Source organism: Hakea prostrata, chromosome 11 (assembly GCF_041222555.1).
Source record: "Hakea prostrata isolate BN-2017 chromosome 11, UWA_Hpros_2, whole genome shotgun sequence".
Taxonomy (NCBI): Eukaryota; Viridiplantae; Streptophyta; class Magnoliopsida; order Proteales; family Proteaceae; genus Hakea; species Hakea prostrata.
The window spans coordinates 6,230,413-6,255,362 of NC_142610.1; the positions used below are offsets into that span (position 1 = coordinate 6,230,413).

Sequence of the window (24,950 nt, forward strand, 5' to 3'; positions counted from 1 at the left end):
TTATCCAATCCATCTCTAGACAAGGGTGTCGATTTGGTACCGAAATTGTATAAACCGCATTGTACCGAACCGTTTAAACCGCACTGTACCGTACTGTTTCCGAATTCGGTATGGTTTGTACCGAAACTGAATAGGGTAATTCGATATAGTAAGGTTTCGGTATACGGTATCATATCGTTGTTATACGGTATGATACAATATACCGTTTTTTATACGGCATTTTGTACCGTATACCGATTAACTATAACCTAATATTCTAAGGGTATTTTTCATCTAGACCCCCTGAGGTTTGGTCCATGTCACTTTTAGTCCAAAAAAAGTTCTTCTTTGCATCTGCCTCCCCTGTGATTTGAGAAATGTTAAAATAAGGACATATCATAATTTTGATGACGAAAATGCCCTTATAGTGCAAGGGTCAAGATTGTATCCATATATGCCATTTTGATCTAATGGTTCATATTAAAAAGACAAATTATAATTACAAATATAATCTTTTCATTTTATATTCAAGGGTTTTAAGATTTCAAATTTACAAAAAATATGCCCTTCGTCGAAACTCAATAAAATCGAAGAAAATAAAACGCTAAGACGCTCAGGCATTGCAATTTGCAGGAGTTTTATCATTCCCGTGTAGGGTAGGGACTGGAGTTGTAGGAGGAAGGAAACGATTTCTCCATCAGTTATTTATTTTTCCTTGCTATTTGCTATTTTTTTTTTCTTCGAATTCTCTATTATTGCCGATGATTAAACACCAACGACAATCTAGGGTTTGTATTCTAGGAATTGTTGGAGTTAGTTTCAATAGCCCAATGAATGTGCCTGCTCCCAAATTTATATATTTGATGAATTCGTGGACATTAAAGTGAATATCATCCGATTATCCAACTAGGCCGGAAAGAAAAGTCCAACCATAATTGTGTCTCTCCTCTCCCCGTTTGTAGTTCTTACATTTATTTTTGTGAGCATTTGTTGAGATTTCAGAAATCGAGTCGAACATTCGAACACCGATTGGGGATCGATAGCTGGAGTACGAAGACCGAAAGTTTAGATCGTCGTTTATTGATTTTGCAAATTCCGTTGACGACGTAACTCCGGGTATTGATCTCCCATGACAATTCCTGGTTCCGGTTACCTGGTGGACAATTAAGCGAGTTGCTTGCCGTGCATGCCTGATGAAGAAAAAGAAGAATTAACAAATGATAAAACTCCTGCAAGTTGCAAGGCCTATGCGTTTTAACGTTTTATTTTCTTCGATTTCATTGAGTTCCAACCAAGGGCATATTTTTGTAAATTTGAAATCTTAAAACCCTTGAATATAAAATAAAAAGATTATATTTGTAATTATAATTTGTCCTTTTAATATGAACCATTAGATCAAAATGGTATATATGAATACAATTTTGACCCTTGCACCATAAGGGTATTTTGGTCATCAAAATTATGATATGTCCTTATTTAACATTTCTCAAATCACAGGGGAGGCAGATGCAAAGAAGAACTTTTTATGAACTAAAAGTATCATGGACCAAACTCAGGGGTCCAGATAAAAAATACCCATATTCTAATAACTTTAAACCCTAAACAGCAAAAACTGGAAACTTAACTTTGTTCATCACGTTCGAAGAGAACAGAGAGCAGCGAGAGTCTCGCCTGAATCCTGATGCAGTGATGCCTCTCGTTCTTCCTTCCTCTCGTTCTTCCTTCATTCTTGTTTAGTTTCTTCTTATACTCTGTTTGCTTTTCCTTTTCTACAAATCTCGTTCTTCCTTCCTTCTTACCGTCTGGCTAAGGACTACGGGTAACTGGGGAAGCACATTGAGGCTCTCATTCTTCGTTCTTCCTTCTTCCGTCTGAGCAAGTCTGCAGCTGCTCTGTTCGTCGAACTCCGGTGGAAGGCCCGTCAGGTGTCAGGTGTTCAACTCCCAGTAAAGCTTCCTTCTTTGATTAATCGGTTCAACTCACAAGGTACTTTCTAACACCACAGCTTCATGTTTGATATGGATTCCTGAAATATAAAAATTGAGTTATACAAATCATTCTATTTGGTAGCAAATGTTGGAAGAGATGTGTGGAACTTTGATTTTTGATGGACTTATTTTGATTTTCTTTGAAATGTTTTAGGTTTTGAGCTGAAGCAAAGAACCTGTGAATCCTTCAAAGCATTTCTCCCAATCTTTACCTAGTAAGATTTGTAAATTGCTCCCTCTCCTAGATTAGGAATTTGAGTTCACTAATTAGAACCATTAGTTGTCTGATTCTCTGCATAATTTGGATTTATCATTGCACTTGACATTCTTGTCTGCGAAATTATTTGATTGAGGACAAAAGTGAATAAAAAACGTGCTTTCATATGGGATTACGGAGAAAGTAATGAACCCAGTTCTATTTATAAATTCGTGCCTAAAATTTTCTCTCTCTCAGTTTGGTTTGACATAGAGTTAGAGCTCCACTGTTAATTTATCAGACAGCGATATTTTAGACTATGTTAAACGCCATCTAAGAGACCTATGAGATCATCACTAAAAAGATTTATTCTTGACGTCAGAAACTAGTTTGGTTTTCATATTTATATAATTTTTTTTTAATGCTGAAGCTGATTACCAGATTCATAATAAGTTTTTCTCGTTCAGAAAATTGGTTCCTGATAAACTAGTCATTGAATATGCTACAGAACCCTGGTAGCTTTGGATTCTCAAGTTTTGGGAACTCTATGTTCTCCTACATGAACCAGCCACAACACACACAACCTGTATTTCCTAGGGCCAAAGAAGAACCCAGAGATGAGATGCTTCTTGAGTCAATGCTATGCTGAGAGGGGAGAAAAAAGAAAAATTAGTCAGTTTATCTTATTATAAGACGCTGATTTGTTTGATTATTTAATTTTGTTCACTGTATATTCCAGTGGGGGAACTTGAATGTTGTAAATTTTTATAGAGATACAGAGAAAGACTCATTTGTTCATTTGTTTTCAAGAAGATGGAAAGATGGTTCTTTCACACTGCAAACACCAAGAGGAAGTTCAAAACAGAATAACTAAGCACTCCTTCATGATTTTGGTATTCCACCACACAGAAAAATAAATCACCTCAAACTCAACTTTGTGGGATTTTACATTTGTTAAGAGATTCAAGACTGATCCTTGTCCAGATAACTGCAATCTGAAATCCTTGAAACCAAATATTCAGTTCAACATAAGCTAAAGGTTATCATTGAATTTTTCTTATTTGAAGGCCATAGTTTGCCATTGATTTCTTATTTGCCTCCAACGCCAGTAACATTTCTCTTGTCAAATCATTCATTGGAAGGCTTGTTGTTGAATTTTTCTTCCCAACTACGTAGTCTACATTCACTGATTCACATTTTCAAACAGAAAATACTAAAGTTAATCAATAGAAAATTAATAGATGACTCTTATAGTCTTATGCCAAACTCATACCAATTTTCATGCCGTAACAAAATCGAACCGTATACAGAACCTTGCCGTTTTTCATACCGATTTATTATCGTTTTCACCGTTTTCATACCGTACCGTATAAATTCAGCACGGTATGGTTTCAGTATGAGGTTTTCAAATTCAATACCGTACCGTACTGTACCGTACAGAATTACCGATACCGTATCGAATCGACACCTTTATCTCTAGAGTGGCCAACAATGTGGCCGATGCTCTAGCTCAGAAGGCCTCATCCTTAGCAAGGTGGATGATTTGGCCAAATTCCACTACATGGCTTCTGGACTTTTTTCTCCAGGACGTTGTTTGTCCATCTTGTCTCTTTCAATGAATTTAGCTTTCACAAAAAAAAAAAAAAAAAAAAAAAAAAGAAAAAGTGGTATGACTGCTGAACATGAGCCAGTTTCTTCCTCGCTAAAAACCCTAAAAGCTTACGTTGGGGAGGTATTGATTCGCTCAGTAATTGGGGAACTCGAACTCAACCTGAAGCTAAATATCTTCACGAACAAGATTGGAATAAACCCCGGGTGAGCCCTGGAATCTCAGTGAGCTCTCTGTCTGCTGTTTCAGTTTTTAATTCCTAGCTAATGTGAATTCCGTTGTATAAAGTCATCATCTTTTGAAGTTTTCTCTTCTGAATTAACATGCATTAGATGATTTTCTTATGAGGAGGATTTATACATGCAGGTTGAATTGAGCTGCTAAGACACTGGGTATTTAGTTGAATTATATAGTCTTTCTGAATTTTTAGTGAGAAAATGTCAGAAGAGGAAACCATAAGGCTATATAGAATCAGGAGAACTGTGATGCAAATGTTGAGGGATCGTGGTTATTTGGTTGGAGATTTTGAGGTTAATATGAGCAAGGCCCAGTTCATCAATAAATTTGGAGAAAGCGTTAAGAGGGACGATCTTGTTATTAATAAGTCCAGACGGAATGACACATCTGACCAGGTTTTCATTTTTGTTGTAGTTCTTTTTCTTTGTTTTCTTTCACTTTACGAATTAGACTTCTCAAGCTATAACCCTTGCATTCGTGGTAGATAATCTATCATTTACAAACTATCTTGTCAAGACATGTATTTCATTATCAGAGATGATAGCTTTTCAATCTTCTTCCTTTAAGGATTTATTAGTAATACTGGCTCTATGATTCATCTATGTGATGGTTCATTTTTTTAATTTTTCAATTGATGATATGTGACTAATTTTTTTTCTTTTTTTAATGCATTTGGCCTCTGCTATTGCTATTCTAAAATTGAGATGATCGAAAGGTGCACTATTTACGTTTCATTAAGTTCTTAAATATTTGATGCTAATCTGTTATGGATTTTCTAATTGGAATTGTCTAGCAAGTGGTGTTGATGATGAATACAGGCTGTTTAATCTTTTATCTTGTGACAATATCAAGCTTGAGATCAAGCATAACTAATCTAGGAAGAGAAGTAGGAAGAAAAAAAAAATAAAAGTGAGCCAAGGGTGAGAGGGGAGAAATCATGGAGCTGAGAAGAGGGTATGACTTATCAAAATAACTAGCCAACACCCACATAAGTTATCTATAACCATTAGCACTGAACCTACAATAATCGATGAAACAAAACTAAACATAGCACTGAACTACCCTAATTAATCTCAGAACACCCAAGTTACCCTAAACATGCTGTAACACCCTTTTAACACTTACCTTCCAGACAAGAGTATAGATTATCCATACCCAGCTTGAAGCACCCTTGACGAAAAACACTTCAAAGCAACAGTTAGGTAAATATCTTGTTGAGCTGATCAATAGTGGGGATAATGAGAGTAAAAAAATCAACTTTTTTGCATCATAGCATCCTTCAGAAATTGACAATTAAATTTAATATGTTAGCATATTCATGATGTAGAAAAGGTTTCCAAGAAGCTGCTGTCAGTTGGTAATGAAATATCAATTGACACTGCGACAGAACTTTTAACATATGTATTGTTTCCTATTGGTCCATATCGGCCGATACAATATGATACTAATCTAGCATACTGGTTTAAAATAGATACTTACTGGTATGTATTTTATCGGTCTCTATCAATATAGATACATCTTGGCCCATATCATATCGTGGCTGTTGATACTGTAATCCATGGGCCATTGCATGGTTTAAAATGTCAATGTTGAGTACTGTATTGATGGCTGATCTTAAAAGACCTATGCATCAGAGATATGTGTTGAACGGTGCAAAAAGCGCATGGAGATGGTCAAAGTAACATGGACATGCACACCTTTTAGAAAGAAGTTAATATATATAACATGCGGAGTGCATAAACAAGAAAATGGAGAGCTATGATTAATGAGACAAAAAACTTACAATGATTTTTGAGTAGAGTTAGGTTTACCTAATTGCAGTTAATTAGGGAAAAAGATCTCTCTTATTTTGTCAAGAGAAATTATAGGTACATATACAAGGAAAGGAGAAATATTCTCCCCAACAAACTAGGAATCCCTAAAACCAAGGCTATAATAATTTAGGACTTTGAAGAAAAGAAACTGACCTAAATAGGAGTTAATTTAGCTGTAACCGACTCCCTTTATTCTAGGAATAACATTCCCTCATCCTATTGAATTTAAAATTCCTTAAAATACCTAACCAATCACGGTATTCCACACTCCCCCTCAAGCTAGGTGTAGATGTTAAGTAAACCTAGCTTGCAATTAAGTATTCCAAACATCTTAGTTCTTGGGCACAACCTTAGTTATAATATCCGCAACTTGTTGATAGGTTGGGATGTATAAGAGTGATATCATGCCTGTCTCTATCTTCTCTTTCACAAAATGCCGATCGATCTCCACTTGTTTTGTCCTATCATGAAGCACTAGATTCTTTGCTATGCTGATCGTGGATTGATTGTCACAGAACATTTTTATTGGTTTGGCCATCTGGATTTTTAGTTCAGTCAATATCCTCTTAAGCCATATCCCTTCACATATCCCATGAGCCAATGCTCTGAATTCTGCTTCTGCACTACTTCAAGACACAAGTGATTGCTTCTTGTTGCAAGTGATCAGATTTCCCCATACATATGTGCAATATCCAAAGGTTGATCGTCTATCAGTTATAGATCTTGCCCAATCTGCATCAGTAAAGATTTTGACAGCTTTGTCTTTTGTCTTCTTGAAAAACAATCCAAGACCAGGTGTCATCTTTAAGTACTTAAATATCCTGAAAACTGCTTCCATGTGCTCCTCAGTTGGGTGGTTCATGAACTGATTTACCATACTTACAGCGAAACATATGTTTGGCCTAGTATGTGAGAGATAAATGAGTTTTCCAACCAATCTTTGGTACCTTCCTTTATCAATGGGTGCACTTTCACCTTTGCTTCCCAATTTTGAATTGGAATCCATAGGAATATCGGCATGCTTGCATCCAAGCATCCCCGTTTCTTTTAAAAGATCTAGTACATACTTGGCGTTGTGAGACTGAGACTCCTTTCCTTGACCGTGCTATCTCCATGCCAAGGAAGTACTTGAGATTGCCGAAATCTTTGATTTCAAACTCTTTTGCCAGAAAACTTTTGAGTTGTTGTAGTTCATTATCATGATCTCCACTTAGTATAATATCATCCACATACACAATAAGTATTGCCCTTTTCCCTTCTGGTGAGTGCTGAACAAACATAGCGTAATCTGTTTGACATCGAGCATAACCAAACTGCTTCATTGCTCTTGTGAACCTATCAAACCAAGCCTTTGGTGACTGCTTTAACCCATACAATGACTTTTTGAGTTTGCAGACTTTGTTGGTGGTTGCTTGAGTTTCAAACCTAGGTGGTATCTCCATGTATACTTCCTCCTCTATGTCTCCATTAAGAAATGAATTTTTTATATCTAGTTGATATAAAGGTCAGTCAAGATTGGCAGCGAGTGAAAACAACATTCTGACAGTATTTAGTTGGGCTACAGGGGCGAAAGTTTCATGGTAGTTGATCCCATAGGATTGAGTGAAACCTTTAGCAACTAATCTCGCTTTAAATCTGTTGATACTCTCATCTGCATTCTGTTTTTACTGTGAAAATCCACTTGCTACCAACAGGGGTTTTTCCTGATGGTAAATAAGATATCTCCCAGGTTCCATTCTTTTCTAATGCACGAATTTCTTCCCAGATAGTTGCCTTCCATTCTGGTACTTTGAGAGCTTAATGACTAGAACTTGGAATCTATATTTTGTCAAGATTGCTGATAAAGGCATGGAAACTATGTGACAGACCTCCATAAGAAACAAAATTCTGAATAGGATGATCAGTACACAGCCATTTTTCTTTTCTCAAAGCAATAGGCCTATCATCAATAAGAGAATTGATTTGAATGCATTCTATACCACTGTTACCCGATGAGCTTTGTGGTTCTAGAACCAGATTGGGTTCATGACCTTGATCAGATATTTGCATCCCTTTTTGGGTCTTGTCTCTCCTAGAGTAGGCACGAAACTCATTGATAGCTGCAGGTTGTGATTGTTGGGTGTTTTAGACTCAGTTTCAGATTCACTTTGAACCATTGGAACACTTGGGTTAGGAAGTTGTGGACCGGGTTTTGCTGAAATGAATTTTCTGATTTAGATTCAGTTTGGAGATGGATATAAGATGGACTTGTATTTTTCAGGGAAGATGGCTCACTGGACTCAATATCCCAAAGCTGATATTCCTGATTAAGTGGTTGGGGAATAACACTTGTAGCCTTTTTGGTTTGAGGAGTACCCAACAAAAATGCATTTGATTGCTCTTGGGTCAAGTTTGCTCCTATGTTGTGTATGAATGTGAACAAATATAGTACAACCAAATATTCTTGTAGGAAGAGGAGAGAGAATGTGGGTGTTTGGATAGGATTGAAGAAGAACTTGGCGCGGTGTTTGGAATTTCAAAACTCTAGACGGCATCCTATTTATTAGATAGGCAGCAGTCAAAATGGCTTCCCCCCAAAAAAATTTAGGAACATTTGTTGTAAACATTTGGGATCGAGCCACTTCAAGAAGGTGTCTGTTCTTTTTCTCAGCAACCCCATTTTGTTGGGTATATCAACACAAGAACTTTCATGAATAATTAATTCCTCGGCTAGTTAAGTATTCCCCCAGAACAGTGTCAAAATACTCTCTTGCATTTTAGTTTTTAATACTTGAATTCTGGTTTGAAATTGTGTCTGAATCATAGTGTTAAACTGCTTAAAGATAGAACTGACTTCAGATTTTTCTTTCATTAGAAACAACCATGTGACTCTAGTGTGATCATCAACAAAAGATATAAACCATCTATTACCAGTGATGTTTTTGACTCTAGAAAGTCCCCATACATCACTTTGTATCATAGAAAAAGGATGTGATGCCTTATATGGAATGCTAGGATAGGAACTACGAGTATGTTTTGAGAATTGGCATACTTCACATTGAAAAAATTTAGGACTTTTATTGCTGAACAAAGAGGGGAGCATCTTTTGAAGATACATGAAGTTAGGATGTTCTAGATGATAGTGCCATAACATTATATCACCATCCTTTGTTGAACTAGAAAGGGAAAGGGAATTTTTACTGATCTGCCTTGTAGACAGAACATACACTGCATTGTGAGTTTGCCCTCTAGAAGTTTCCTCGACTTGTAGAAGGAAAAAACCTGAGCATATCCTAGCACTGCCAATCGTCCTCCCCGAATCCAAGCAAGTCTACTAACTGATAAAAGATTGCAGTCCAATTTCGGAACATGAAGAACAGAGTTTAGGGTGAGGTCCTTTGAGATAATGATAGAACCTATTCCTGACACTTTGGAGAGAGCCCTGTCTGCTATTTTTACTGTGAGATTCTCATAGCATGAGCTGTACTCGTGGAAGAGGTTTGCATCTCCAGTCATATGATCCGATGCCCCAGAGTTTACAATCCACGAGTCTTGTTTTTCTGAATTTGCAATCAGTGCACATAAGAAACCTTTTTTGTGCTTAAGATCCTGTTCTGATGGCAGAATTCTGTTGAGTGAGCATCCTTTTCAGCATGTCAAGTTGTTCTTTGGTGAAAGGATTGGCATCGGTGGAAGGAAGTTGATCATCTACAAAGACATGGTTTCATCGGCTTTCTTTGTCGATGGTAGGTCTTGAAGGCTTCTAGTCCGCTGGTTTGCCATGGATTTTCCAGCAGCTGTCACGTGAATGACCTGGTTTCTTGCTGTAGTCACACCATGGTCTTCCCTTATGTGGTCTGTTGTCGCTGTTATGAGAATGTGTTCCACGTGCAGCTAGGGCAGAGTTTTCATTGGCTAAAACTAGGGTGGATTCTCCAAGCATCACCTTTTTTCTGCTTTTTTCTCTACGAACCTCAGAAAATACTTCTCTAATGCTAGGGAGAGGCTTCATTCCTATAATTCGTCCTTGAACCTCATCAAGATTCTTAGTGAGTCCCATTAGAAACTTAAATATCCACTTTTTCTCAATAATCTCATGGAATTTGTTTGCATCATCCGAGCAGCACCATTGATGTTCTCCAAACACATCCAATCTTTGCCAGTATCGAGTGAGGGTATTGTAGTATTGAGTGACTGAAAGATCTCCTTGCCGAAGATCATGGAGTTTTGATTCAATCTCGAAAATCTCTAAGGTATTCTCCTTGCTCGAGTAGAACTCTTTAGCAGCTTCCCAGATCTCATGAGCTGGCTATAGAGTAAGAAATTCTCACCAATTTCATTAGTCATTGAGTTGATCAGCCAAGACATGACCATGTTGTTTTCCATCTTCCAATTTCTGAATTTTGGATCATCAGCCTTTGGAGGAGTGACTCCACGTGTAAGATATTCATCTTTTCCTTTCCCACAGATGTACATCATGACTGATTGTGACCACTGTATGTAATTGTTGCCGTTGAGATTGTGTCCAGTAATTTGAAGTTGCATGCTATCTGCGCTGCCATGATTGTTGGCAGCATGATTTCCAGAAATCGATGTGATTTCTGATGAAGAACAGGTTTTCTTTTCGTTAGCCATGAGATTTTTGGCAAGTGAGAGACGATGGTTCAGATCTGTTGCCCTGATACCATGCAGTTAATTAGGGAAAAAGATCTCTATTATTTTGTCAAGAGAAATTACAGGTACATATACAAGGAAAGGATAAATATTCTCCCCAACAAACTAGGAATCCCTAAAAACAAGGCTACAATAATTTAGGACTCTTAAGAAAAGAAACTAAACCTAAATAGGAGTTAATTTAGCTGTAACCGACTCCCTTTATTCTAGGAATAACATTCCCTCATCCTACGGAAGTTAAACTTCCTTAAAATACCTAACCAATCACAGAATTCCACACTAATTGAATTATTTTACGGAAAAAAAATTAGAACCAGGATTTAAACACAAAGATTAGATTTTCTGAAACCTACCTTTACTATGAAATCTCCTTTGATACCTGTTCTCATAATCAGCTTCATAGTCTAATTGTCACTTGAGCCTTTAATTGGTATATCAACATGTATTTGTTTGTGTCGACCTATTATTACGTATCCATTCTCTACACCAGGCTTTGAATTTATTGGTACGGATCAACCATATCAGCCGATGCAATATGATACCAAGTGAGACCTACTAGTTCTAAGAAGGATATGTATCGGCAGCAGTGGATACTGATCTGTATCAGATGGCATCGTATTGGTCAATTCTTTAAACCAAAGTATTACCTCACTGTAGTATTTCCATGTAAGCAAAATTGTGATTAAGGAGTTTGTTTCTTGGTCATTTGTTAATGGTAGGGAAAATTATGAGTTTTTATTTGCATAGGCATGGAATCTTTCATAGTCTTTTTCTGTATTGCACAATATGTTCATGCTAAGAATTCCCCCTCCCCCCCGCCTGTTCCGGTGTTACTGGATCAGATATATGTTTTCTTTCCAGAGGAGCCGAAGGTTGGTGTTAAGACACTGAAGGTTTACCACGACCGTATGAAAGCAGAGAAAGTATTTAGAGCAATATTGGTTGTTCAACAAAATTTGACTCCATTTGCCAAGACATCTATTATTGAAATGGCAATAACTTTGAAGACTACTATGGAGGTTTTCCAGGTCAGTACTTTTATCTTCCATTGATGGTATAATGAAGATGAAGTTGGTTTTTGTTTCATTCTGATGCCAAGATGCATGCATTATCTGAGGGTGGCTTCTTCATCTATGTTTGGGTCTGAATCTAATTCTGAGAATTCTTGATTCTTGCAAACCCTTGAATCTTGGATTCTACGTAAACTCTGAGAATAACAGGATCATGTACACAGGAAACAAATAATGTTCTTGAAGTCTGATAACTAGAGTTTTAAGATTTAGTGGGATTGGAGAACATTCTGTTCTGGAAGATAGTTTGATGTGAACCTGACTTTAGGGTTTGGTTGTTGGATGAACTCCTTAAAATAAGGGTGGGTTTGCCCAGAATCTTCTAGAAATTAATTTCTAAAATCTTATGGGAGGTTTGGATGGTGGTGGATCCTTAAAGAATTTAGGGGAGGATCCTAGAGACAAATTAGGATTGATATGGGTTGGTTTTGGGATGATTAGGGTTGTCGACAAGCTCCCAAGGGATGGCTTGAGATATTCAAAATCAATATGGGATGAAAAGGATCAATCTAAAATTGATAAGGAAAGCTCAATTAACTCAAACCTAAATGGGTTGGGATAGTTTGAAAAAAAGTGAAAATTTAGGGTTTTATTATATTCCCATGGGTAAAGTTTGAACAAGATTTGGTTTGACAAAACTAAATGGGTTGATAAGGGGAAAAGGAAAAGGATAATGTGGTTTTGGGTGAGGTTTAGTGAAGAATTTTGGTTAACTATGGATTTGTACTCTGAAGGAAAGAAAAGATCTTGGGTAATCTCTTTCTTCTGTTTCTTCTTTCCTCTTCCTTCCTTCTTTCTGTTCTTTTCTTTCTTTCTTCTCTGTCTTTCAGATTTGCCGCAAATCAGAAACAGGGGAGGGAGGGGGGCTATAGAGAGAATGATGTAAACCCAGGTTTAGGGTTAACTTCCAGGATCTTCTAATAAGATCGCAGCAGCTAATTAGGACGCTTTGATGTTTCGGCTAGCGTTTATAGGGGTCTACAAGGCTGCTGGAGTGCTGAAATAAGTCTGAAACAGGAACAAAATCCTCCTCTCCTTCCTTCTTTCTGTTCTTTTCTTTCTTTCTTCTCTGTCTTTCAGATTTGCCGCAAATCAGAAACAGGGGAGGGAGGGGGCTATAGAGAGAATGATGTAAACCCAGGTTTAGGGTTAACTTACAGGATCTTCTAATAAGATCGCAGCAGCTAATTAGGGCGCTTTGATGTTTCGGCTGGCGTTTATAGGGGTCTACAAGGCTGCTGGAGTGCTGAAATAAGTCTGAAACTTAAGGGAATTCAAAATTCAGAATTCAAATTTTGGATTCTAGGTCAACCTGGGTTTCGGTTGGGCTGGGTGATGGATTAGGGTTGCTGCCTCTGATATTCAGAAGTAGTAGAAGTAGGGGTGTAAATAGATTGGATTCAGATCAGATAGTAGTGATACCATATTCGCATCCTATTACATTCGGATGGATTCATATAATATCCTATCGATTTTCGGACGGATTCAGTTGGATTTGGATGATAATCGGATAATTATTTTCTTAAGTAGATTCTTCTGAATGGACATGGATATAGATTGAATACAAGTTTTTGACTATTTGTTGACATCTTTATCATTTTATTTGTGAGGCTATGTTTGAAATTTGAGAATTTAGCAACTTTGAAAAATAGTCACATATCTCAAGTAAAAAATTATAAAAATAAATCCAAACAAGTAACTTAAGCGGATAATTTTTATCAGATGGACAATAATCGGTGGGAAAGGGGTATACCATATTCACATCCTATTAGTAATAAGATAGATTTGGATGCCGCTAAACGGATGCGGATGTGAATTCGATAGCGGATTTCGGTTATCCATTTACACCCCTAAGTAGAACTAATAGTTTGCATATTAGAAACTGTTTTAGAGAAGGGAATTAAGTTTGAAAAGGTTTAGGGTTTTCAGGAAATTTCAAAAAAATTCTGCACCTTCTCAACTAGGAAGATGAAGTGCAGAAAAATATCAACTCCAAAACTAGGGCTGTTATGGTGAAACTGAGATTAGATCTTTGTTCAGAAGGCTTGGGCAATCCTATAGAATGTATAATGGTGTGTTTTGTGGCTGGAATGAGGGACTCCTAGTTGGGGTGGGATCTAAAAACGTGGGAAGAAGAAGGAGATGGGGATGGCTTCTAGGGTTTAGGAAAGGGGCTGTACTGACTAGTATGCGGAGAAGGATGGCTGTGATTGTTGCTTGAAGGCTGGAAGAAGATGAAGCACTTGAAGATTGCAGAAACAAAGCTCAAACCCAGCTGCAGGTCACCCTCCCAGGGATCCCATGACTATAGCAAGTCTTTTTTCAAACTCAAATCAATTCGTTAATCCAATCTGAAAATAACTTACACTAGAAAGGCTATTTATAGCGTGAAACAAAGGACTCGACTCATATTGGGTTATCCTGACTATTAGGGTCTCACCACAACTTAACTTGAATTCTGAAAAAGGTATCTAATAACTACATGATCTCAGGCGTTGGATTTGAGATCTCACTTAAGTCACCTAATGCTAATTAGATAATAAACAAATTAACAAACTAGACCCAAAAAGGGAATAACTCTTCCTAATTTAAGTTATCCTTAAAAGTAGGACTTCTTAAACAAGAAACAATGCTTTCCTAAATTAACACAACTCTGTGACTCTTTCCAATTGCAACTTCAAGACATCAAAATAAATTAAATCACTGGATTTTGGTCTTCATTATAGCTCCATCTAGGGGTAGAAATTGACCATTCTACCCCTGGGATGGATTCGGCCTCCCTGACTAAAAGTTGGGCTTGGGCCTAGGTCCAACCCTGGACACATCAGAGAAGAGAGGGAATGGGGGACCCGTGGGGTAGAGGAGGGGCTGTTGCAGGGGATAGGGTAGGGGATCCAGGTTGGGGGAAGAGGGGGTAGGGGGCTGCAAAGCAGGGGGGTCGGTTTTTCTTGTAAGAGAGAAAAGGGGTGGGGAGGGGCAGCAATGGGACTGGAGACGGGGAAAGGGCTGGGGGGTGTATTGGTACATACTTGGATGCTGCTGTAGAAGATGAAGGCTGCTGGTTCTTGAAGTTTGGCTGCTGCAATTGAAGGCAAGAATGTCTGAACATCTGCTGTGGCCCTCCCAAGGAGGCCATGACCCAATTTCCAACAAGAGATCTCAATTCTTTATTCAATGCAGACTAAGTTCTATAGTGATAGACTGGCTTATTTATAGCTTTACATGAAAACGAAAGAACCTAACTCAAACTGGGTGAGTCTATTTGGACTCAACTAAAACTTAGAAACCAACTTAACTAGTATTTCCTTTATAAGTTAGAATACTCTTTAACTAAATGCCAACCACATAAATTACGAGAACTCTTTTTGAAATTAGACATAATTATCTGTAAGAGTCCTACTTCAAAGAAAGTCTCCTTAGGACTCAAGAATTCAACTGAATTCAACTACCAATTCACACTAAAGCTTTTAAACAAACTGGACTCTGAAAATTAGAACTACAATTCTGAAATTAAATTTCAGTAGTTAATTAGGACCAAAAATTGACCAATATGCCCTCTTAGGGGTTCGATCAGCCCTAGGTGCACCAACTTGGCAGTGGCTTGGGGCCCATTCCAGGGTTTTGGCCACGGGATGGACCCTTGTTTGCAGTATAGTTTATGTTGTGTATATTTTGTTTTGCATTAATCTCTATGTTGCATAAATTCTTCCGTTCTTTTGCAACTTCCTTCCTACTTTGGTTGTTATAATTATATTACACATGGATGCCATACAATGAACAATCTAAACTGCTGGACCAGTTAGGAAATTTCACTAAAACGGAAATTTCACTAAAACAGAAATTGAGATAACAACGTACAAAGCAATATACTCGATTCAGAAAGATACAAACTGAAATCTGGAGAAATAAAAAAAGTCATTGACAATTATATGGGAAAATAATTGAATGAAAATCATCCCCAGGAAGCATGGAATGGGGTAGTAGCTGGGATGAACCCTAGTCCAGGTACCCCCCCTTCTGTGGCATTCCAATTATCAGGTTTTAAACTGTTGTGGTGTTTCTAGAATTTATGAAGCACAGTTCCTATATATCAGGAACTCAAATATCAAATCAGGAACTTAGATGGGGACCAAAATCTGACTGAATATGGTAAATCCAATAGTAGATCAAATTCTGAAAAGGGTAGTGATAATCCAGTGACTGGATTGAAGTCAACTATCAGATAACCAAACATGGAATCAGCTAGGAACAGATTCAGGAGAAATTATTTTACTATCCAAGGATCTGATCACATTCATAGTTGGGTCGAGGAACCCTTTTAGTATCCCTTTAATACTCCAAAATGTAATTGGCATCTGGACTGACCCCTGGATTGCTTTATACAAGGGATCTCAATGCAGGAAAAAAGGAGCCCAAAAGAAGGCTGCTGCGGGTTTGGCCTGGCGGTCCTCTTGCTAATGGCATACAGTCAACAAATGCAACGGATACTAATCTCCCGATCTCAGATTAAGTAGAATCTCCTCATCTACAACAGAATTATGATATAATAGAACTTTCTTTAAAAGGGGAAAATAGAGTATACAGAGGAGAATGGACCCTATGGCTTCCCCCCAACAAGACTCTAGCAGAATGCCACAGATACGTGGATTTCCACCCTTTACTGAGTCTTTCGTTAGCAGTTCCATTGAAGCAAAGGAAACATCCATTCATGGGGATCAAAAAGTTGCTAGCAAAGATGATTTGAGAGTAGGAATTTGCAAAAGCAAGTCACGTGTGAGGAACATTGCACTAGTGTAGGGAGCTCTTGGCTTACAACTTTCAAATAGAACTCGGAAACTGAAACACCCTTTGGCAAACTATAGGGAAACTGACTAGAAACAAAAAGGAACTCTCCTAGGGGTGGATGGTATTATTACAACTTAACAACTAATTAATAGCTAACAGAAGAAGTTAAAAATGGAAAGAAATAGTTCATGGCTTGGTCTGGTGTTCCCAAGCTGTTAGGCAACTGAGGCCACTTAATTCCTTTTTGCCTTTATGCTTCTGTATGGTAATGTCTTAAATTCTTCTAACCATCATGGCTTATAGGTGGCCTTAGGAGTTGGGAGGGAAGGAAAAGGCTGGTACTGGCTAGTAATCTTTCCAGCTAAGGGCACCTGGTCTCTTAGGCAATGCCTTGACATCTATGATCCAAACAGTGTCTTTGTGTAAATAGTGCCAAAGGTTAGTGATGCAGCTCTAAATTGATTAGTTTGGAATGCTAAACTAAGGGCCAGATTTCCAGAATCTCGACTCAAAAAGTAAAGGTTTAGGGCTTTGAGATTTTGGGACATTTGATTGTGATACATAAGAACATGGGTTATAGTGGTTTGATAGTTTTGGTGAGATTTAAAGTAATGGGGTGTAGAGATGGATGGGTAGATTCTTGAGATATGGGATGAAAAGTTATTAGAACAGGGTAAACTTGGAGAAAACTTAGGTAATGGTATATAGGGATGATGCCGATAGTTTTGGGACCATTTTAATTTTTAGATTGCTGTAGATCTAAGTTTGAAATTTAGGTTTTTGAGCTGTGTGAGAATTCAAGAAAAGGGGTTATAACTTTGGATTTTAGCTAGTATTCTGATGCATACTCTTGATTTAGAGAAGGGAATGATAGGTATAGGCTATGAGATAGATATCTAATGGATACTAATAGTTAGTGTGGGCTGGAGATGGTTCTAATGGTTAGGATCCAAGGAAAAGGATAATAGAAAGAAAAGGGTGATTGGGAAGTGGAATAGAGGAGTAGAAGAAAAAGAGCTCAAATGTATGCTTAAATCAATCCTTGAACTTTGAGAATTTTCTACAATCTTGGCTTCTTTGGTGGAGGTCGAATTGAACAGTGGTAATTGTAGGAGAGACACGGGAATTAGTAACACTAACTCAAATAGCAACAACAATAACAACAATAGCCTTGTCCCAACTAAATGGGGTCGGCTACATGGATTCTTACCCTCCAATCAGTTTTGTTCGAGGCCATGCTAGATACAAGGCCTAAGCTATACATATCCTTTCTCACCACTTCTCCTAAGGTTATCTTAGGTCTACCCCTAGCTCTTCTAGTTCCTTCAATCTGAATTATATCACTTCTCTGTACAAGGGCATTTATGGGTCTCCATTGAACGTGGCCGTGCCACCTAAAACGACTTTCTTGAAGCTTATCACTTATGGGAGCAACTCCCAAACCAACTCTAATATGATCATTTCTTTTCTTATCCATCCTAGTTTTGCCACTCGTCCATCTTAGCATCCTCATTTTTGCTACATTGAGATTGTTTATATGATTCTTTTTAACAGCCCAACACTTTGCACCGTACATTATAGCTGGTCGAACAACGGTCCTATAAAATTTTCCTTTAAGCTTTAATGGAATACACCGATCACATAATGACCCCGGACGCACCTCTCCACTTCATCCACCTTGTTTTTTTTCTTTGGGAAACCTCATCCTCTAAATCACCTCTTTTACTTATTATTGAAATTAGGTACCTAAAACAATCACTCTGAGGAATCTCTTTATTGTCAAGTATCACCACCTCATCATCTACCTAATCATCACTAAAGTTACAAATTAGATATTTTGTCTTCGATTTATTAAGTTTAAAGCCTTTTGATTCCAAAGCTACTCTCCATGATTCTAATTTGGTATTAATCCCCACTTGGGTCTCATCTATCAACACAATATCATCCGCAAAAAGCATACATCAGGGGAACTCATCTTGAATGTCTTTGGTTAATTCATCCATTATCAGTGCAAATAGATATGAGCTTAAAATTGACCCTTGATGTAGCCCAACTGTTATCGGAAATTCATTACTTTGTCCCCCCATTGTTCCAACTGAAATAGCAATATTGCTCAAAATAAATTCTGATTGCTGAACTGAGCTGTTACATGAACTTATATAGCATTGACTTACATCAGAATTACATCAGACTTACATCAGACTTAGACTAAAACTAGGACTAGAATAGAAACTAATTCAATTAGAACTAAAGGTACTATTCACAGGGTACTTCAGCTTTCCTATTGTTATTACAACTTCAATTAGGACTTAAATGAAACTGTTAATAGGCTAATGAAAAATTAAATTAACCTAAACCTAAACCTAAACCCATGATTTTAGCTGCCGGTGTAGGGGATCCCCCTTCACCTGACCTATGCCTAATGATGCTGGTATAGAGAGGAACGCTACACCTGAGGCTGTTTTTAGACAACCAAACTGCCTGAGTTAGTACCGATTCTACTTCAGCCATCTTGTAGATAATGCAAAGGTGAGACAAGCTGATGTGAATAAAAAATCTCCCCTTGGCCAAAACCCTAAGTTGGGCCCATAACCCCCTTAGACTAACCAATCCTCTAATTTCAGCATGTGAGTTTTAGTTTTTTTATTCCAGCATATGTCAGTTAAGAGTCTTTAGTTGAATGGAATTTAGCATGTGTCAATTACAGTCCTTATTTAATGTTAAGTGTAAGGGGATCCTAATCTATTAAAAAACCCAATTAGTTTTAAGAGTCTTTTAGTTGGCTATAAATGACCTTTTCTTTCTTTGTAAATTTCTTAAGTTTGATTATTTGAATAAGAATAATGAGCTGAGGACTGTGGTTCCTGTTTGAGGGGGCCATGGCAGATATATAGAGAAGTTCTTCAAGATCAGCAACCTACTCTATAAAATTCTATAAAATTCCAGCCAGTGTTCAACAATTCTTCAAGTGAGTGAAGCATCCCCATCCCCTTCCCCATTCTCCTGTGCCATCACAATGCTCCCTGATGTAGGACAACACTAGGAACTGGGAGTATTCTACAAGGAAGAGGATCCAAGCCACCTAGGACACTAGGAGGGGTTAGGGGAGGAGTTTGCACAACACTTACTTAAGACTAACAATAGTAGAACAACATGGAATATAAATTCAGGATAAAACATGCATAAATAAAATCCAAAGGCTTGGGGAAGAACAAATCAGATTTACTCAACCATTCCACATAACTAGATGTTTGGGGGGGGGGGGGAAATTAGGCATTGCATTCAAAACGATTAAAAGAAATTACGGCTGCAATTCAAAAGCATTGATATTCCATTCAATAAGAAAGAATGTACATAAACAATGTATAAACCCAGTACCAAACCTAGGCTAACATCTAGCCAAACACCAATAGAACTAAAGTAACAAAGCTGAAATACTATAGCAGCCTAGGGAATAATTCAACAAGAGAATTAGCTGTAAAGGAAAGTCAAGGATGAAGGCAAAGGCTTAGCATAGGGGAGTCAGATGTAGCCCTGCAGAAAATATGGCTAGAACATAATAAAGGGACTGAAGGGAAAAGAGATCAGCAGGACTGCGGTATGGGAAAGGAAGGAAAAGGGCTAATGGGAAGCTAGGCTGTTGTGCAAGAGGTAAGAAGAGAAGAAGACAGTAGAAAAAAGTAAAGGTAGAAGTCTGGCACAGGGTACTGCCATAGGAGTATGTAGGGGAAGGAAAAAATAAGGCAAGAAGATGGAAGAGGTAACAGTGGTACAGCAAGGCTGTCAATATGGTGAAAAAGGGACAGAGATAACAGAGAGTAGGTAGCAGCAGACTACCTTAAAGAAGAGTAGAAGAAAAAAAGATGACTTTTGCACAAGCAAGAGAGATTGAGGGGGAAAAAAAGAAGACGAAGGAAAGTGTTACAAATCAAGCTTTTGAGAACCTAAACAGTAGCTGAATAAATGAAGAGAATAGGTGAGAAGAAGAGGAGGTGGGAGATGAACCAGCAGCAAGAGCCTGCAGTTCTGGGTAATTCCTAGAATTGCAGGCTCTCTCTATTTATAATTTTAAATGTCATAATACAACTTGAGAGAAGATACTTGTCCTCTGAAAAGGAAATAAAAAGTGCATCTTATGGACAGAATCTTCTCATCTTTGAACTACTAAAAATCTGTCCAAAAAGGAAGTACAGAAAATATAAACTAACAGAAAAATAGAAACTATGTAATCTAACTCCCCTAGACCTTGTGCACCACTTCTACCAAGATAGAAACTAATGTAACACACCAAATTAGAAACCAGTGTAGCATGTGCTCCAAGGCAGCAGCCTTGGACCTTTATGATGTTCTTGAATTTCTTATTAGTGCTTTCCTTTGTGAAAGATGCTAATGGGTTGCATTTGTTATTTGTTTGTTCAGTTAGTATTCTTGCTTCAGGTGGTTTTCCTGCTTGGGTGTTTTTTTGTTTCCGGTATCTTAGTTGATGAATTTTTGTTAGGGTTCTTCTTACTGATGGTGTTCACCATTACTTTATTATCCAAAAAAGGTTTATGACAGTAATAGAAACAAGGTAAGTAAAAAGTGTGAAAATGAGTAATATTTCAAAAACTTTTACTTTATTTAATCCCAAACTAAATGGGTCAGATAGATGGATCCAAAAAGAGGCTATGACAACAATAAAAATAAGATAAGGGAAGTAAAAAAAGAAGTAAAAGCGAGTGATAAATTTAATAACTAATAGAAGTAGTCACTACAGTGGCTTGAACAAACTTCCTAGGGACATTCCCCTATGTGGATTGTCCTCCAAGTGATTCTGTCTGTTATTTTACCATGATTGATCCTTCCACTTCCATAGCCTTTTTATTTTTCAAATAACCACTTAGCTGCCTCCAAACTGAGGCTGGTCACTCTTGCTGGTGCATCTGTTAGTCTCCCTTGGGCATGAACATACCACCTCAAGCAACTCTCAGAGTTTGTCTTGGATTGGTGCAACTTCCAATTGGTTCCAATACAATCGTTCCTTATTCTCTCTCCTGGTCTTACTGCACATCATCCTCAATGTCCTAGTCTTTGCTACAATTACCTAAATTGCCTTCCTGGACTGCCCAACATTCTGCACCATGGTGTTGCAACTCTTGACAGGTATTCTTATGATTTTAAATAAAAGCTCTTGGGCCTTAATGATATTCGTTCTTGAATTTCGTATTTGTGCTTTCCTTTGTGAAAGATACTAATGGGTTGATGTGTTATAATTCTTTGCATCCGGGATGAATCTTTCATTATGCTTTTAGTGGGGGTTCTCTGCTTGCAAACTCTAGGCTTATTGCTTTATTGCTAGGAATGTTCCTTCTCATCCCTTCTTTTTTTTGAATAACTTTTGCATAAAGATAATGTATATTGCTTGCAAAATTTTGATACAGGAGGCTGAGCTGCTGGTCAACATTAAAGAGCACACTCTTGTTCCTGAGCATCAGGTGCTCTCAAATGAAGAGAAAAAGTCCTTGCTGCAACGATATACATTGAAAGAAACACAGGTTAGTTAGTGCTAGCAGATGTATAATCTGTTCAAATTGAATTCAAGCAAAGCTCTAATCTCTATAGCTTAGTAAATCTTTTTCAATCATCATTCCACTTCAGCATTGCTTTTGGGACCATGGATTAAGGTGTCGGTTTCAAGGCCGTTTCAACCTGGCCAAAAACGACGTTTTTTTTTTTGGAGTTCCGGGCCTAATGAACCTCCATTTCATCTGATTTCTTGCCTGCTACCTGTTTACAGCATAATAAACACAATGGACCAGTATTTTGCCAAAAAAAACCAATAAAAAATCATCATTTAAGTATCCTAACCAATGACTAGTTCTAGAAAGTACAAACTGTAATAATGCATACATGCATAGAGCATGCATGAATTGTTTGACCAGATTCTAGACCTTCATATCTAAAATCCGGTCTGAGACTTTTGTGGCAACTTGTCCCTAATTAATGCCTAAATTGATCTTAATCCTTCTTCGCACTTAAGTTAGGAAATGAACTCAGTTTTAGTTTTATTTACAGTTGGTTGGTTATTCACCTTCTTGTCCAGATTTCATAAGATGCGTATATTCTGTTACCTTTGATTTCTTTTGACATGATGAATTGGCTGCAGCTTCCTCGCATTCAGATCACCGATCCAGTTGCTCGATATTATGGGTTGAACCGTGGGCAAGTTGTTAAAATTATCCGTCCGAGCGAGACTGCAGGCAGATATGTCACCTATCGCTATGTTGTGTAGTGGGTATCTCACAGATCTTGATGGCCATCTTTTATTCTTGAGCAATGAAGTTTGAATTAGAATGAGGTTGGTTATTAATCACTGGATCTACATCAGTGCTGTGATGGCTACGAGAAAATTGTCTTTTAATGAACATTAAGTGGCACAAATTGATCAAGTTGGGAGTCGGATTTGAACTTACGGCTACTGCTGTAGTACTTGATGTTCTTGGTTTCTTGAATGGTCATGTTTGTTAGAATGTCAAACTCAGACAGGGTGGGTAGCTGACCTAAGAAGGGATCAGATATTTGAAGTTTTGAACTACTGTATTTGGTTCTTGGACCCATTTGATCGGTCATGGAGCAATATTATCATACTATCATACTACTATGGTATAAAAGTACGTACTCATTGTATTGGTATACTCTTCCACAATACCAGTATACACCTACTCATCCTTAATGGGTACATAACAGTATGATTTGTCTCTAAAGCTAAACATTTCTTTCAGAACCCTTAATGGTCTGGAAGCCTACCTCATCTCTTTAGAGAGAATTTATCATTAAAAATTCCATTCCATTCCATTACAAAAGTAATCCTTAGAATTCCACGTCATATTCATACTTAAATGTACCAATAACTATTTTGTGTATGAGACACCTGACTTCTAAGTCATCCGAGCAAAACATCTCACACGTACACTCCATTCTAATGCATGTAACATGGAATTTATGTTGCCAAGTACAACTGTTTTGTGCAGATGATACTAAGATAAGCAACCTGTGGCATTTCTTGAGTAGGATATGAAATGGATCGCACAATGGAAATATAACTGTATCTAACAACAAAAAGAGAGAGAAGATAATGACAGACAAAACTTTGTCTTTTATCTTCTCTTTCTTTTAATTTCTCTACTTTTCTTAACAAACAAACGTTAGTCTTAATGTCAGCATGTATTATATGCACTACACGGGCAAAGTCCAAATTATGTTTTTACTTATTAACTTGGAGCATTGGCCTGCGTTTGCCAGCTATAGTAATTCTTTATGATTAACAATAAAAGAATTGGGCGATAACATGTCTGAGGGATGTATCTTGTTGTGGAAATGGGAAGATGCAAGATAGAGTTTGTTAGTGAGAGAACACGGTTGATAGATAATTCTTCCACTCTTAAATTTGTGAGTGTGAGATGTTTTTCTATATATTACTTGAATCATAATATGAATATTTTAATTTTTTGAATTACAGCTTATTTACAATTAAAAATCTACAGCTTGGTGACACGTTTACCATAACTCAAACTCTTTTTGATCGATTGGAGATAAGACAAGATAGAGTTGGATAGTGGATTGAATTTAAATTCAAAGGTATCCACGCTCCAAGCCATGGCGGGATAGACAGGAGCGGATTTAAGAATTTGAATCTCCGAGCGGATAAGATTTTGGTTAGAATGTCCGCAACTTAGTCTCCTGTGGGAATGAACTGGATGGATAGATTTTTTTGTGGTGACTTCCTCATGAACATAATGATAGTCAACCGATGTGTTGGTCAGGAAGACCAAAAACAAGAAGGAAGTGGCCAATATTATAGCAGAAGAGTGGGCAAAGTAACCAACCCAAATACAAAGCGATGTAAGCATATCAACCAACAGAGCAAGCAACCCCTTCGATCGGAATTTGTAGCGGAGCGAGCCCAGGGTTGTTTCTGAACCCAAGAGACGATAGGGCCAAGAGACAAGAGCGCGTAAATCATCAATCAAAATAACGCCAGCCCCGCAGATAAGCAATGGGGGAGATTAGTTGTGGGCCAAAACAGAATCCCATGGGAAGTGGTCTCTTTTAGATAATGAAAAATTCATTTAATTGCGGCCCAATCATCAATTGTAAGTCGATGCATATATTGACAAACCTCTTAACAACAAATGCTATATTAGGGCATGTGAGAGTCAAATACTAAATGACACCCACTGTACTTCTATACCGGAACAGGTCATCAAAAAGGGGAAGTTCCTCGGAAGTTGCTTTGGTGATGGAGGTTGGGGTTCTTACTGATTTGGCTTCATGCATATTGGTCCTTCACAAAAAATCTGATGAATAATTTGATTGGTAGAGATATAAACCTTGAGGTGAGTAGCTGACTTCCACCCCTAAAAAGTAGTTTAAGTCACCAAGAATTTTTGATGGCATATTCCTTGCCAATAGCTATAATGACAGAATTAACCTTGAAAGAACTAGATCTAGTGAATATAATGTCATCCACATATACAAGTAGATAAATAGTTTGATGCGTTGAAGTACGAAAATATAGTGTTGTGTCACATGAGGACTATGAGAATCCTAGAGTGAGTAAATAATTTCCAAGCCATGAAA

At 37.6% G+C, this 24,950-nt stretch overlaps 1 protein-coding gene across 1 annotated transcript; it reads left to right on the plus strand.

The window, feature by feature from the left end:
* Positions 1–1,561: 1,561 nt before the first annotated feature.
* On the plus strand, positions 1,562–23,110 carry LOC148999783 (DNA-directed RNA polymerases II and IV subunit 5A-like). Its single transcript, XM_089139053.1, has 6 exons — positions 1,562–1,965; positions 2,122–2,182; positions 4,139–4,404; positions 11,319–11,504; positions 21,752–21,865; positions 22,477–23,110. Exons 3-6 carry the CDS (start codon positions 4,210–4,212, stop codon positions 22,600–22,602), a joined length of 621 nt encoding a protein of 206 aa, XP_088995179.1. The 5' UTR covers positions 1,562–1,965; positions 2,122–2,182; positions 4,139–4,209; the 3' UTR covers positions 22,603–23,110.
* The last annotated feature ends 1,840 nt before the right edge of the window (positions 23,111–24,950 follow it).

Excerpts from the sequence above, each read along its gene's own strand:
- LOC148999783 (XM_089139053.1), top strand. The coding sequence starts at position 4,210 with ATGTCAGAAGAGGAAACCATAAGGCTATATAGAATCAGGAGAACTGTG. Across the intron at positions 4,405-11,318 it reads GGAATGACACATCTGACCAG|ATATATGTTTTCTTTCCAGA; the intron begins GTTTTCATTTTT and ends TTACTGGATCAG. Across the intron at positions 21,866-22,476 it reads ATACATTGAAAGAAACACAG|CTTCCTCGCATTCAGATCAC; the intron begins GTTAGTTAGTGC and ends AATTGGCTGCAG.